Source organism: Acanthaster planci, linkage group LG04 (assembly GCF_054643075.1).
Source record: "Acanthaster planci isolate LZ-2023a linkage group LG04, COTS_SCS, whole genome shotgun sequence".
Taxonomy (NCBI): Eukaryota; Metazoa; Echinodermata; class Asteroidea; order Valvatida; family Acanthasteridae; genus Acanthaster; species Acanthaster planci.
This window is the reverse complement of record NC_141780.1, coordinates 13,322,993-13,337,275: the sequence shown is the minus strand read 5'-3', so window position 1 is coordinate 13,337,275 and position 14,283 is coordinate 13,322,993. Positions and strand designations below refer to the sequence as shown.

The 14,283-nt window shown below is 41.2% G+C and overlaps 1 protein-coding gene across 1 annotated transcript; it reads right to left on the bottom strand.

Moving 5' to 3' along the window:
- Positions 1-1,525: 1,525 nt before the first annotated feature.
- Positions 1,526-13,532, bottom strand: LOC110985648 (cholesterol 7-desaturase nvd-like). The gene is made up of 5 exons (XM_087135532.1): positions 12,889-13,532; positions 11,646-11,834; positions 4,897-5,195; positions 3,262-3,432; positions 1,526-2,569 (listed from the first exon to the last, which is right to left on the bottom strand). Exons 1-5 carry the CDS (start codon positions 13,277-13,279, stop codon positions 2,411-2,413), a joined length of 1,209 nt encoding a protein of 402 aa, XP_086991658.1. The 5' UTR covers positions 13,280-13,532; the 3' UTR covers positions 1,526-2,410.
- Positions 13,533-14,283: the final 751 nt, after the last annotated feature.

Genomic DNA, 14,283 nt, shown 5'->3' with positions numbered 1-14,283 from the left:
ATGCGGTTTTATGACTCTACAAAAGCATAGCGAAAAGAATATTTCTGTACCTTTTTCTGCCCATCGGTTGGGTGCTTCACAGTTTTACAAAGCAAAATTACTGTTGATCTACATGTACAGCTGTATAATACAGCAACAGGTAACTTGGCTGTTTCCAAATTTCAATGAGAAAATTGCGTGTAACCCCCTTACCGATACCTCTCAGTGGCGCAAATTTGTGCCGGAAAGGGGGGTGGCATTGTAGGGGAAGACTTCCCGGCCATAGAAATATGAAAAGTGCGGGTGGGGGTGACACCATGTGTCACTACATAGGGGCTATGATACAGATGCATATCTGTAATATGTATTACATTCATGCAAAATCCTTCGTCGCAACGGTATGTTTATGACTTTTAAAAATTGTTCGCTTTTTGAGTGCTGTCGAATACATGTTACTTGTTGGGAAGTTTGAAAAATTATTCGCAATCCACTTGAACCTGTTTTTTTTTTTTTTTTTTTTTTTGGTATAGCCACCCCTCGGTCCAAAAGTGGGGGATACATATCCTCTATCCCCCGGGATTCACGCTCACGCAACCCTGCGTAACGCATGGACTCTTTTGAAATTCTCATCTTTGTCCCTCCCTGTCCATTGCTTTTCAAAGTTAGCTCGGCTTCCTTGTCAATTTATTCCTGGTATCAGAAATGAAAACCCTTCATTTCCACCATCACTCTTTCCAAGCGATTTTCAAATGTCCATACTTTGCCATGTAGCCTCTTCCCTGGTGGTAGAAATCGATACTTCAGGGAGAGAGAATTCGTGGTCCTGTGAGGCCCACCTTTGCTGATAAGAACAGTCTCGTACACACCTTCTGTAATTATGCACTCATTCACATAAATTGCCATGGCTTCAAAAAAGCGTGAGCAGCCCTTGTAACCTACTGGCCTTCAAACTTCAATGTCATCTTGTAGTGAGGAATGTTTTCACCTTTCTCTTCAGAAAACCCCTTTAAAATCGTCTAGCGCTGGTTTCTGAGTACTTTAAAACGTGCGTTCGTCCGGAGTGCAGGGCTCCTTTTCAGTCTGTACGAGCTCAAAACAGTTTGCAATTCAGGGTCTTAATGATGCATAGTCGTTTTGTTGCTTTTAACTGTGTATTCTACAATTAACATTCTGGACAAGTCACCTGCAGATGGGTAAAAACTTTATCGTTCTTGTTCATGTTTATCTTGTTCATGCACGTTTTCTCTGACTTCACGTGCACATGTGTGAACGAGAATTAACAACGTTACGAAGATATGCCTACCATGGTTTCCGTCCAGAGTTGTAGATTCGATTCACTTGACTTGGACTCGAGTCGAACTCGAGTCGCCACTTTTGTGACTTGGGACTTGACTTGTAACTAGCAGTTTTGGACTTATGACTTGACTTACACTTGCAAAAAATGACGTATGATTTGACTTCGACTTGCACATTATGACTCGTTACCAACGCAAGTCAGACAACTACTTCATAGAACCCATTAAAGTTTGAAATTAGGCTGATCAAATTGACTTGTGACTTGAATTGACCTGTGATCAAATGACTTGTGACCTGACTTGTGACTGAACTAAATGACTTGTGACTGAGCTTAGACTTGCAAAAAATGACTTTAGATTTGACTTGGACTTGCAAAATTTAACTTACTATACTACCTCTGATTCAGTCGAGCTGGCATGACGCAGTTCTTGCCAGCAAAGGTTAGAATAGACTTTAGAATCTTTCAAAAGCATCTTATTCCTTAAAAAAATTGCTAAACATATTTTATTCAGGCTATATTTCAGCTAATACAATTAGACACTTTAGAATATAATTTCGTAACATTTTACCTGCGAACTTTAACACCAAATTTTCTAGGTTATTATATATTTTAGATTTTTCAGAAATGAGAAGTCAATTTTTTGGCATAACATTTCCCTTTCGGATCAAGTAGTTTTACAAATTAATATTCAAATGAATATTTCATCAAGGCCTTATTTGGAGGTGATATTTTATTTGTAGTACTGCACCGATTAAGCCCGGGAGTTACCAGTGATTGTGAGTCAGAAGACAATGTGGAGCTTCTTGCACGTCAAAGAGCTACAGTCATTTACTATGAAGCCGTTCAAAATGTTTGTTTCTAATGAATGACTCATGCAAGAAGAACTGAATTGGGACATTTATGAAAGGACGCAGGGATAGAGGGTTCGGTTGATTTCCACTGTAATGGCTACCAGGCACCTCCATCCGTCCCAGTGAGATTTGCTGGTGAGGCACGCCAATCAAATAAGTCAAATTTGTCGAAAGTAAACGATGGGGAAATCTTTTAAACTTGTAGCTGTCTTAGACAGTGTCTTGAATAGCCAATCTCTCTAAATTAAACTTTCTGAGATGAGAATTAAACTTTCTGAGATGTTTACCACTGCAGTGGATTAGGAGGATTGAATCTTGGACTGTGCTCTGTGTAGAATTGAGAGAACCATTTGCGATGTGCTGCGATAGGGCTGTCCTCCTTAATGAACACCGGCCTGGCTTGGTATCTCTTATTGGCCCAGATGACGAAGTCAGCTTGTAGCTACCAGAGAACAAAATACGTGGCAGGTTAATTACAATTTTTGCAAGTCCTTACGACGATCTGTTTTTCGGAGACAGTATTTGACGTAAAGTCATTAAAGTAATAACGGACTTTGTATTTTAAGTAGAAAAATCAAAAGTTCCCAATCTCAAACTCACACACATCGCTGAATTTTTTGCACACTCATCACATTTAGTGCGCAAAGTTAAATGCTGTATGTATGTAGTTGAAAAGATCTTGCTTCTTAAGTGGATCAAAGATGCTTCAAAAGAAACATTTTATGCGCCTATCCAGTATGCGATGGGGGTAAAAAATTATACAAAAAATTTGTTGACAGAACAACCGACGATGGAGGGCTTAATCACCAAACTATACTTGTTGCACCTTTGAACTGAAAACGTTACCGTTAGGCTAAGTGATGGCTATACATACAGTTTTGTTCATTTCATGTAACTTTTATAAATCGTTGTGAGATATGAATTTACGCATTTTGGTTACTTAAAACTCATCCGTCAAAGTTCATTCTGAATAAGAAAAACACTTTTTCTTATATATTGAGTTTTTGTGTGTTCATCACCAAGCAACTTTTAACTCAAGATTTTTAATGATCGACCCTCCAAAGCCAAAAAATGAGAAATATATAATCATAAAGGGAACCTTAATAGTGATTACAGGCTACACGACGTACTTACCACAAGAAAATTAAAATACAATCGCAACTTGTTCACGAGTGCATTTTTTATTCCGCTGGTATATGGGCTGTATAGCGTGTATGACATTTTCTGCCTCATTGGCCCAACAGGTGTGACGGCAATAACTAAGATTTCCTTGGCGAAATTGACGAACGTCAACCCTGGCCCGTGCTAAATAAAGAAAAAATGTACTTAAGATGTAGACACTCCACATAATGCACTTATCGCCCATTTCTCGAATAATGCAGACAAAGACTAACCCCTCCCCCACACTTAAACACGTTGTCAACTTGAGAATAGGTAGATCGTGGCCAATCGTGCTTAGATTTCGTACATTGTGTGAACTGATAGCAACTTGGTAGGGTCTTAATAGACGGGCAGGTCGTGCCAAAATTTTGAGCACGCTAAAAATTTACGAAGCGGAATACAGGCAGTTTTGGAGTGCCAGCATCGTAGTTGGATCTTTATAGACGTGGTACATTCGCAGCTCGATTGGGAAGAATTTTTATGTCGCTACCATCGGAGCACTGTTTCAGCCAATATGTATAGGAAATTCTCGGAAACGGCCGCGAGCCACAAAAGCACCACACAAGTTATACAACGTATTACCATCGCACCGTGATCGTTCTGGTCGTAGCACTGTTGTATGGAAGTCTTTAACATCGTGGAATGATCCGATTGCAAGGCTTAGCAGAGTCGGGACTCACGCTCAGTTTAACTGTGCCGAGAACGTAATGCTAGCTTCCTACACGTGCGGGCAACGCGGGAACCACTGTGTGCAATCTTGAAACAACAATAGACCTACAACATAATGACGTAATGCAATGTTTACCGCGGTGCATTGTGGGCGAGAGGTGGGGATGTTGCAGGAACGCGTCGACGTGACACGTTATGTGTAACTTATACTATATGGCGTGTGTATCGACCTGTCACGAAGAAAATAAAAAAATAAAAATAGTCTATATGAAAATAAATAAATGACCTTATTTCTCACGGAAATCTGTCTCCTTTTGCAGTCCCTTGGAAGTTAAAAAAACGCAGCTCTGGCGTTCGTTGAGTGCTTGATAAAGACAATGGAACACAGCAGTTCACATTGACCATTTCGGACGGTAATCGGGAATTTTTTTATTTTTTCTTTTTTTTTTCGTGTCAGGTCGATACACACGCCATATAGTATACGTTACACATAACGTGTCACGTCGACGCACTCCTGCAACATCCCCACCTTTCACCCACAATGCACCGTTGTAAACACTGCATTACGTCATTATGTTGTAGATCTATTTGTCTAGTCTTGGCCACGTTTTAATAACATTCTACAACGTCGTCGCAGAATATGATGGGGGTATTAGGCAGATCCAGTGCTGTCCCTCATACCCTGGGAGGTGAGGCTTTTGCCCCGCTTTTCTCAAATATGAAGCTAAATGAGATGGCCTTAACAAGCTTTGGGGTTATAGGGGAATGCATTAGTCCCCGTCATCATTATCGTGTAAAATCAGGGAAAAAATGAGGAGGCCCGGCATCTTGACCCACTTTTCCCGCTAACCGCCTAAATAAACCAAATAACAAAGAGACAAGTGATCACTGATTACACACGGTATTCGCTGTAACAACGCCGACTGTACTTGACCTTACCTGTTCCTGGTAGCTCTCCCTTTTTACTGCCTTGCAGGGACTGATATACCTCCAGAAAGCACGCTTGGTTCGCGTGTCGGTGAAGGTGACCCTATTGCAGCCGACGTGTTTCTTCGTTGAGTGCACGTAAAACGTGCCCTCGTAGTGCTTGTCGTATATTTGTCTGAAATAATAATAATAATATTTATTTGGGGGCATTGAACATGCAACAAGCGGGCCGCCCAGGAGAACATAAAAGCTTAAAAATAAACTGTAGCTAAAAGGCGTAGGATGTCTCCCAAGACCAAAATAGAAAGGTCAGGCAAGAAAGAGCGTAACAAAAAAATAATCATTATTAAGATAAAAATATGACAATGGGTTAAAAAAGAGCCTAGCCAGCAAAGTGGTCCTTCAGCTCACTCAAAAACGTACGGAGAGGGGCGCATATCCGATTATTAGCCAAGTCACTAGGCAAGGTGCTCCAAATACGTGCGAAATGGCAAGGGGTGTAGGATTTACGTCAGTGTGGGCAGGCAAATGATAAAAGACAAGCTTAGTAGCCACGTGTCTAATATTAACAAGTAACAAATTTAAAAAGGACATGCCAACACGATTAGTAGAAAGCAGCTCCTTGCATACAAATGCCAGAAATAAGTAATTCCTGTCCTAGCAAGTCTATTACTTAAAGGTTGTTCTTTCCTCATCTAGTGAAGAATGAACCTTTTCCAGTTGTGTTTCGTGTTTAACACGGTAAACATGCCCAATAGGAGGACAGTAATCTAGAGTGGGTAGCACAATAGATATATACAATGTAAGCAGCGTATTTGAACTTCAATCACCCACAACGAATAAAACCCAATGTTTTATATGCTTTAGCTGTCACCAAATTAACATGTGTGTCCCAAGACAATTTATTCTGCATGTGAACACCAAGTAGTTTACGCTCGGTAACTTCAAGAATCTGAGTGCTATAAAAAGGTATGTAGGCTGATATGGGCGACGACGCATTCTAGTAAGAGATAAAAACTTAAACTTAACAGGATTCAATGAGAGTAAATTTCTGTTTGACCAGGAACTTATTTCATCAAGATCTGTCTGGAGAGACATCAAATCGTTTTCCCCTTGAATCTGCCTGTGTAAAAAAAGTGTCATCTGCATAGTGCCTAGGGGGATTTCACAGACTGATGTAAATGTAAGTCATTTATATAAATGTTGAAAAGTAGAGGCCCTAAGACGGACCCCGTGGAACTCCAGATGTAACATTAGACCAGGCAGATTCAGCACCATGGAAAACAACTCTGCTTCCTCCCAACAAGGAAAGAATTAATCCAACTGAGTAAGGGATCACAAATCCCGTACGTATTCTTGAGTTTGTTAATAAGAATATTGTGCGAAAATACAGTCAAAAGCTTTGCTATCATCCAGAGATATAACATGCACACAGGATTTGGCTTGATCCAGTATGTTAGACCACTCCGTTATTGTGTCAGTAAGAAGTGTTGCACAAAAAGGGCCTGGCCTAAAAGCATGGTGGAGCTCATATATTAATCCATTCACTTCTAATTGAGAACGAATACTGTCAGATACAATACTTTCAATCAATATCGAAAACACCGAAGTAAGGGTAATTGGGGGATAATTGCCAAAAACGTTTTCCGTTGTTAAGATTCGGCGAATGGTTGATATGCTTAGCTTTGGCTGACTTGATCTTATTTTTTCAGATTGTTCCGGATAAGACGATATTTTTCCAACAAGCCGTCACAAAGTAGATCATTCGTACATGTTCTGGCTCGGTGATAACGCTTCCGTTTAAGCGTTAAAATGTCGTTCATCATCCAATGTTTCCGTCGTTTACGCTGATTTCTGCAGGGTATGCTCTCATGAATACAGGCAGAGAAGAGGTCCAGGAGACAATCCCAAGTGTCATCAACACTGTAAACTGTGTCCCATGGGGAACGTCTCACAAGCTCACGTAGATAACCAGTGTCACACTTGGAATAAAGATAGTGACGATTCGTTATTCTAGACGTGACACTCGGTGTTCCACGTATACAGAAACTTATCATGGAATTATCGGATGGGGAAAAGTCATCATGGACAGAAATGTTTGTTCATTTTTGAGGATGTGTCGTAAAAACTAAATCCTATAACAAGACCCGATTACTGGGCGTAATGTGTGTAGGATCAGTAATGAGCTGATGCAGGACATGGGCCAAGGTAAACTTTGCAGCTGGGACAAAAATGTGTGAGCTTCCATTCAGTTCACATTAAATTCTCCCATGATGGCAAAATTAGCATTCTGGCTTACATCCATGGCAAACAAGGCATTCTCGAGACTATCCAATGATGCTGCATCATTTGGCGGCCGATAATATGAGCCACACAACCATCGCTCGCCTTTGATGACGCAAGTCGCAAAGACACATTCCAACATGTCCACACTAGGGTGGTTAATAGGACTAGGTTGAACATCCGGTGAAATGCCCAAAAGGACCCCACCACCTCTAGAATTGCGATCCCTTCGAAATATGGTGTGTTTGTCGCTAATGACGCCATCAGGGAAAGACGAATCCAGCCATTTCTCACTTATGGCGATAACATGAATATCAGTTGTTGCAATTTGTCATTATTTTGTAATACATGTATTTTGAAAAAAATATTGTCCCTGAAGGCAGTGTGTGTTGGTTGTAAGTGGCCTTTCGTCACTCCTGGGCCAGATTAACTGTTCGGTTGGCCAACGGCATCAGTGTTCCCCGGGCAGTGCCGCGTATTATCACAAGCAAATAGTCCATAGATCAGCATTATAAGATGTTCTTTGAACTCTGAGTATACAGTGTTATAAATATACATCGGTGTAAGAGCAAAACCTGTTATGAAAAATCAACATCCCAGACGCATAGTACATCCCGTAATAGGGTGCAGTTCCCGCTGCTACATCTGACACGGACCGGTCAACCGACCCCGGCAAGCTCGGAAAACAGAAGGTTGTGGGTTCAAGCTCCACCCGACTAAGCTTTTGAAGTTTTTGCAAGCTCTCTTGAGCAATTGAACACTGAGTAAACAACAGGGTTATATAATATACGTTGTGTAGGAGCAAAACCCGTTTTGAAATATCTGTAAGTATCATGCATTTGCATTTCACATTGATGTTAAGCTGCACATGTTTAAGCTAGTCGGAAGTTGATTCGAATAGAAAAGTACTTTTTGAAATCTTCGTGGCTCCACAAATTTTTAGCAGCCCCCTTCATATTTTTTAGTCCCTTGTCTTGGATAATCCGGTCGTGGGACACACATGAGAGGAAAGAAGGGCAAAGCATGATGCAGGGACTATGGAATGAGAGGGAGGAGAGATGAGTTTCTCGAAACTGTATGCAGCTGAAATAAAATTACTAGAAAAATAAAAGGTACGTGGGAAAAGACAAAACAAGAAAAAATGAAAAAAGTGTCTACCCCGGAATGACTTAACAGTTTTGTTTATGAATATAAAAATTGCATAAAAACCAAAAGGGTATCAAAAATTTCTTTTGAAATAGCACAAAAATGAAAATAAGGTTAAAGAGGTATTTTCAAGGGTTGTAGTTAACCAAATTACATTGTTGGGACCCTTAAACCATAAACTACAAGGAGGAGCCGAAAATTTATCTAAATCTACATAACAAATATGAAAAATTGTTGAGCAATGCCCAAGTGACAAAATAAATTTCTACTTCTACGGAAAGGATACTTTAGCCGCCAAAATTGCGTCGCGTCGTTCTGTCGCCCCAACACCACGACGCGACGCTACGGCAGCTCCGTGGCATCGTCCCGTCGCATCTTTTCTCATTACTTTTTTGCCGTGTTTAATACATTGTGTGGTGCCGTCGTGGCGTCGCGTCGTGCTGTCGCGCGGTGCTTTTTCTTGATGATGTCGCGTCGTGCCGTCCCGTCTTGCCGTCGTATCATGCCGTCGTGATGACGCGTCGTACCGTCGTAGCGTCGCGTCGCCTGTCATTGTATGGTTTTTATGCCGTGTGGGCTAGGCCGCGTCCTGATGTCTTCCGTCGCGTCATGTCGTCGCACCGTCGTGTCGTGCTGTCGCGTCGTGTTGTCGTCCGCCGTATCGTGCCGTCTTGCCTGACTGTTTCTAAAAACGGCTGGTGATTACTAAGGCCAATAGAGGGCGTATGTCACAAGTCATGGAAAAAATAATGTGCGTGCATAGGGTTACGCTCATTGATCTCCTTTATTAAGACTGGATAGGATATCGCGTCCAAAACGCGTCCAGCGTGAGCATATTTTCAGGAGGGTAAATAACGAGCGTTGCGAATTTTGTGGCGTGCACTTTCACACGGAGATGTCAAAACTGCTGGTTGAGGTTATTGTACTTCAATTGTTAGATTACGAAGAAAAATAATGGAATTCTGCCGCCGGAATGGATAAATTTGGAAAGAGTAATGGTTGAGGTGTACGCAGCAGAGAATTGCCAGAGATTGATGGTAAAATCAATTTTGGAAGAAGGAGCAGCTTTTGATATGTGAGTTGCACATTCAGAAGCTTTCTGCACGCCTTGTGCTATAATGCTTAGGACCGTCTGAAATATTATTTATCGGTAAAAGTGGTTTTAAAAACTGAATGATTAATCTGTCGTTTATTTTCCCTAGATGTCTCTGGAAAAATCTCGAAGAAAGCCATGATTTGTGTATGTGAGATCTGCAGATGCATTGAACCCAAATCGTGTGACATACGATGTGACGGAATTCATCTTCAGGGCAGAGATGAAATTAGAGCGAGAGACAGAGAGCTGACGTTTTCGTCGAGTAGAGTAACAAACAAGGAAATTAAATCAACGCAATGAAAGAAACTTTGTCTGAATTATAAAATGATTCGTTCTCAGTTAACACTGACTCTTTTCTTTTCAGAAAGTTGTTGTTAAATGTAAATCTTTAGTTTGGAACTCAATTTTTTTATTTGATTTATAACTGCTGTGCTGAAAGTGGCACAAACAATTAGTTTGGCTCGCAGTCAAAGTTCTGCTCATTTTGGGCTCTTAGAAAAGATTCTCACACTTATCAGGTTTTCAATAAATGTATTCAGTGTATGAATGAATTTCAGTACAGTGCTTCCCGTGATTCTTTAAAATTAAAATTATCGATTTTTTCATTTACTTGAAGAAGTTTTTCAGTGTTGACTCGTTGACACCAGACGGAAAAACACGTGGGCAGTTTGGATATAATAATGTAAAACCTATTGTGGGTCTTAGAGGAACTTTAATGTTTACACACTCAACAAATCACGATTGAACGGACCCAAAGTGACAACATGGCTCAAACAAGACCGTAGACAAGAGGTGTGAAAAATGAAGAAAAAACAAAACAAAACAAAACAAACACAACAAAAAGAAAAAAAACGGGTTAGTTATTATAAGTTTCGAGTGCGTTACTTAATGAGAAAATGGTCTGTTAACTCGAGAAATGATATTCTTACATTAGAAACATTTTCTCCATAATCAATTTTGACTAAACACGCACTATACAGCACCACATTAATACCCTCCTGAAACGCAGCGCGCCACCATTGTACGGCCGCACATTTTGTACACGCACAATGGGCGATGATCTATTCAGTCTTTATAATGGAGATCAATGGTTGCGCTACACCAAAGACGCGCACATAGAAACCAGTGCAAAATCAGACCGAAATAGCGCCGCGTTTTTTTCACTGGAAATTCAAGACTATGGCCAAAAGATCGTTTCAATTTTATGGGGCTTAGCCATGTGAGTTTTTTTATTCACCTTTCCCCGAAGATACCCCCCCCCAAAGAGTAGTAAAACTAAGCACTCCTGCCTCTATCCAAAATAGGTCCGCAATTTGGGGCTTTTTTGTGAAAGAAACACCCCGAAGTGGAAACGATCAGTTCCAAATTTGGGATTTATAGAAATGTTTCCATGATCCCTCCTGATTATGGCATGTCTTATTGTAAAAGCCCCGTGGGATCGTAAAATATTAATGAGCTCTCGACTAGGAATCCAACGATTTGGTGGAATGCACCCATAGGGCCTACAAGATTTGATCATGAAAAATGAAAATTGAACTTAACTCTGCCCCATATTTCTTCCAAAATATTAAAGAGTGGCTCTTCCAATTTCGGCAGATTTTATATAATGACGTCCGTCATGAGTTGGTACGGGCCACACAACGACGCTTGCGTTGTGTTTTCCTTCTACGCCATCACGTTTTCCCAACAAAAGTGGTTAACAGACGATTTGCGTGGTGGCCATGTTACAGGGCAGTTCTTTTGTTCTACAGTAAAGCCTTCTTTGTACATTACCCTGTGTAACAAAAGTAATGGCCTACAAACCCTCTACATGTGGCTGCTGATTTGTCAAAGTTTGGGGGAAAAGAGGAGGTTCGCATGTATCCGTGGTTGCCGAACATGCTTATATATCACATACGCGTAACTGCATAGCAAGTGTCCATGCTGAAGTCTATTCGGCATTGTGGGCTCCACTTGTCGGCACCACGTTAGCCTTATAAGGGCAAACAGATATAAATGTTAATTTCATTGGCATGGTTGCATCTGAGCATCGTTGGTGCTGGACTTGGTACCAATAGACAGTCGAACAGGTTTAGTCCCTTTTGGTATGTACTCATACACATCGATGCTGGAAAAAGAATGAATAGTTCAGTGATTAAATGTAGGACAGCAGTCAGCATCCGCATGCAACTAAAATGTGGGAAACTTAAGGATGCGTGTCATTTCTTCCCGGATAATGCCATTGAAAACGCCCTACCTTTATCTGCGTAGGCAATCTTGACGCATTTGCCGTCATCCCCCCGGTAGGTCCAACCATGGAAAGGACACTCGATACACTCTCCCGCCACCTTCCCGCCAACTGCTAGGTTGGCGCCAAGGTGTGGGCAGTATGCATCTACCACGTATACCCGACCACTCTCCCCTCGAAACACAGCGAGATGTAAGCCTGCCGGTAAATGTACAAAAGTATAGTTGCTTATTTTTTGACACATACTGCCAGAAGACAATCTTATCACATTGAAAACAGTCGATGTTTTGGGTCCTGGTCAAGACGATAAATACGAGCCCTTAACTGTTCATACTAACAAAAATGAAAATGAATACATAACTAAAAAAAAAAAAATTGGACGATCAGACATTTGTCTTTGAAAAGTTCAGGTGTGTACCTCACTGAATTTAGTTTTTGTATGCTGTACGCTGAAGCGTTCATGCAGCATGGAATGAAAGATAATCTGTCATGTGTTTCCGAGTACTATTGACTGGAGGGGTCAAAAGCATTTGGTGAGTATATTGCTCAGGTACTGCACAATTTCAAAATGACCGTCTTATATCAATCTCTTCGCACGTTAATTCTGGTGGAAATAATTTGTAGTGCTGTTCGAAGACAGTTGACTGATGTTGAAGTTGCCAAAGCTTTTCAAATGATATAGGATGCAATAACAGAAGGTGTCTCAGAGTGTCATTTGTTAGGGTGCATAATGGTACAGAAAGGCTGGCCAGTACCAGAGGAGATCTGTGCAACGTGCTAACCAAAGTGTCCTTTCGGTTTCATGGAACTTCAGTACTCTGTAGTGTAAGTGTGCTTAGGACAGGAATCAAAGTACTTCTTGTTTTCTGCCTGAACATAAGCAAATAAGATGACACTCATATTGCATATTTGGTATGATGTAAATACTATTTTTGAAAAAAATAATCAGTGAGTATGAGTCTAATTTTGTTGAGTAGTGTAGTTGAGCTGTTCACTGCAGACATATCGATTCGAATCAACAATTCGACCTCCACTAGCTCGGTGGTCGAGTGGTAAGACTTTTGTGCTGCTAAGCTGAATGTTATTGGTTAGAATATATACCTATCGGGGTGTGCGCGCTTTTACAAGCCCTTTGAAATCGCTAAAAATGTGTCTCTTTGACAAGTGAATTCTTGTCTTTACAGACACACGGGCAAAACAATACTTTATCATCAACTTTATCGCTGAATAATTTGCAAAAAAAGTGAATCACCTAGTGCATGCACATATTTCGTTTCCATTTTCTTGACTTCATCAGACCTCAGTACAGCAAACCAGCCATTTGGGTAGACGGGCGGAATGTCACCTATCTTCCGTGATCGTTTCAGCTCCGTTATGGCGGTTTCCTTCGTCATACCACCGGGCGCCTTCCGGATGAGGTACGAATCTCGCCCTTCATTTCCATAGAAACAGAATTGGCCGAAAATGGCACTGTGGACCACACCCGCCAGGTACATCAAACCGGACAGTAGGCCAAATTTCGCAAGGACAGGCAGCGTGAGAATCTTGGTCCATTGATGATCAGATGGAAAAACTCCGGAAGTAGACATAAGAGCCGTCAAAACGGCAGCAATCACCAGTAAACGGGATAACGGTGGAGTCATCTCGCCGTCAACTAAATGATACTCCGATCAAAACTAAGTACCTAGCTGTTGTGGATACTGCGTGATATATCTGTGAGGATGCGATATCAAGCGAATCAGCTTTATAATGCTAACAATGAAAATGGTGTGCATGGAGCCGTTTTGGAAAGGTAACTACAGAGTTCTGGAAGTGTCATCTGAGTTGTTGAAATCTAGACTTTTAACGCGATGAGGACAGTCTTGTTTAATATACTGCTGAATCCTAAAAGTAGGATAATGGCATCTTGAAATAAGTTATCAATGCGTGCTGTGAAGCCATCTTGAAAACACAATTGGCTGGACGTGCGGATTTAAAAACAATCCTCCTTCTGTAGCCATACACAACAGTAATTTGCCTGAGTAAGGGCCACATAGCCAGTTTTTTTGGTAATGTAGTATGTTGAGGGGGCTCCGCGTAGAGCCGGGGTATCAATTGTCTCTTGACAGACGAACAGATGCCCTGAGACACGGCTGTCTGATTTTGATGATTCTGGCATTTATTCCAGCTCTCCCAAAATTTGAGTAGACTTCCAGTCAGTCACAGCAGGTACAGGTAATAAATGATGTGAAAGTGATGAGTATCCCCCCTGATTCAAGAATTATCCCCTGGCAAACATATAGTGGTGAGTCTTCCCTCGTGACACTCAGGGCGCCATGTCGTTTTCCAGTGTCAGCAACATGTAACAACAACCCAACTCCCCAAAACGACAACTTTTTACGTACGCTCCAACGGAAGACCCCAATTCTATTGTTCTCCTTGACCCGAGGTCACACACCGTCTTCCCAGATACAAGGTCTATTTTTAGTACATACATACGGATACCAGGTACTCAATTTAGAACAACGGAGCGCCCTCTCGTGATATAAATACCATTATACCAACGAGTTCAATAGTCAAATGTGTACGTGCTTAATACTGAAACCTATTTGTTGCTGAAACCCTTCCGCTACAGTAAGTTTCTTTTTTATGTCTCACCGTACTTTGA

Bases quoted from the DNA above. Each gene is read 5' to 3' on its own strand.
- LOC110985648 (XM_087135532.1), bottom strand. From the start codon at position 13,279: ATGACTCCACCGTTATCCCGTTTACTGGTGATTGCTGCCGTTTTGACG. The intron at 11,835-12,888 runs GTGATTCACTTT...ATTTACCGGCAG, and splicing joins GAAATATGTGCATGCACTAG to GCTTACATCTCGCTGTGTTT. The intron at 3,433-4,896 runs GTAAGGTCAAGT...TTCTTTATTTAG, and splicing joins GGGAGAGCTACCAGGAACAG to CACGGGCCAGGGTTGACGTT.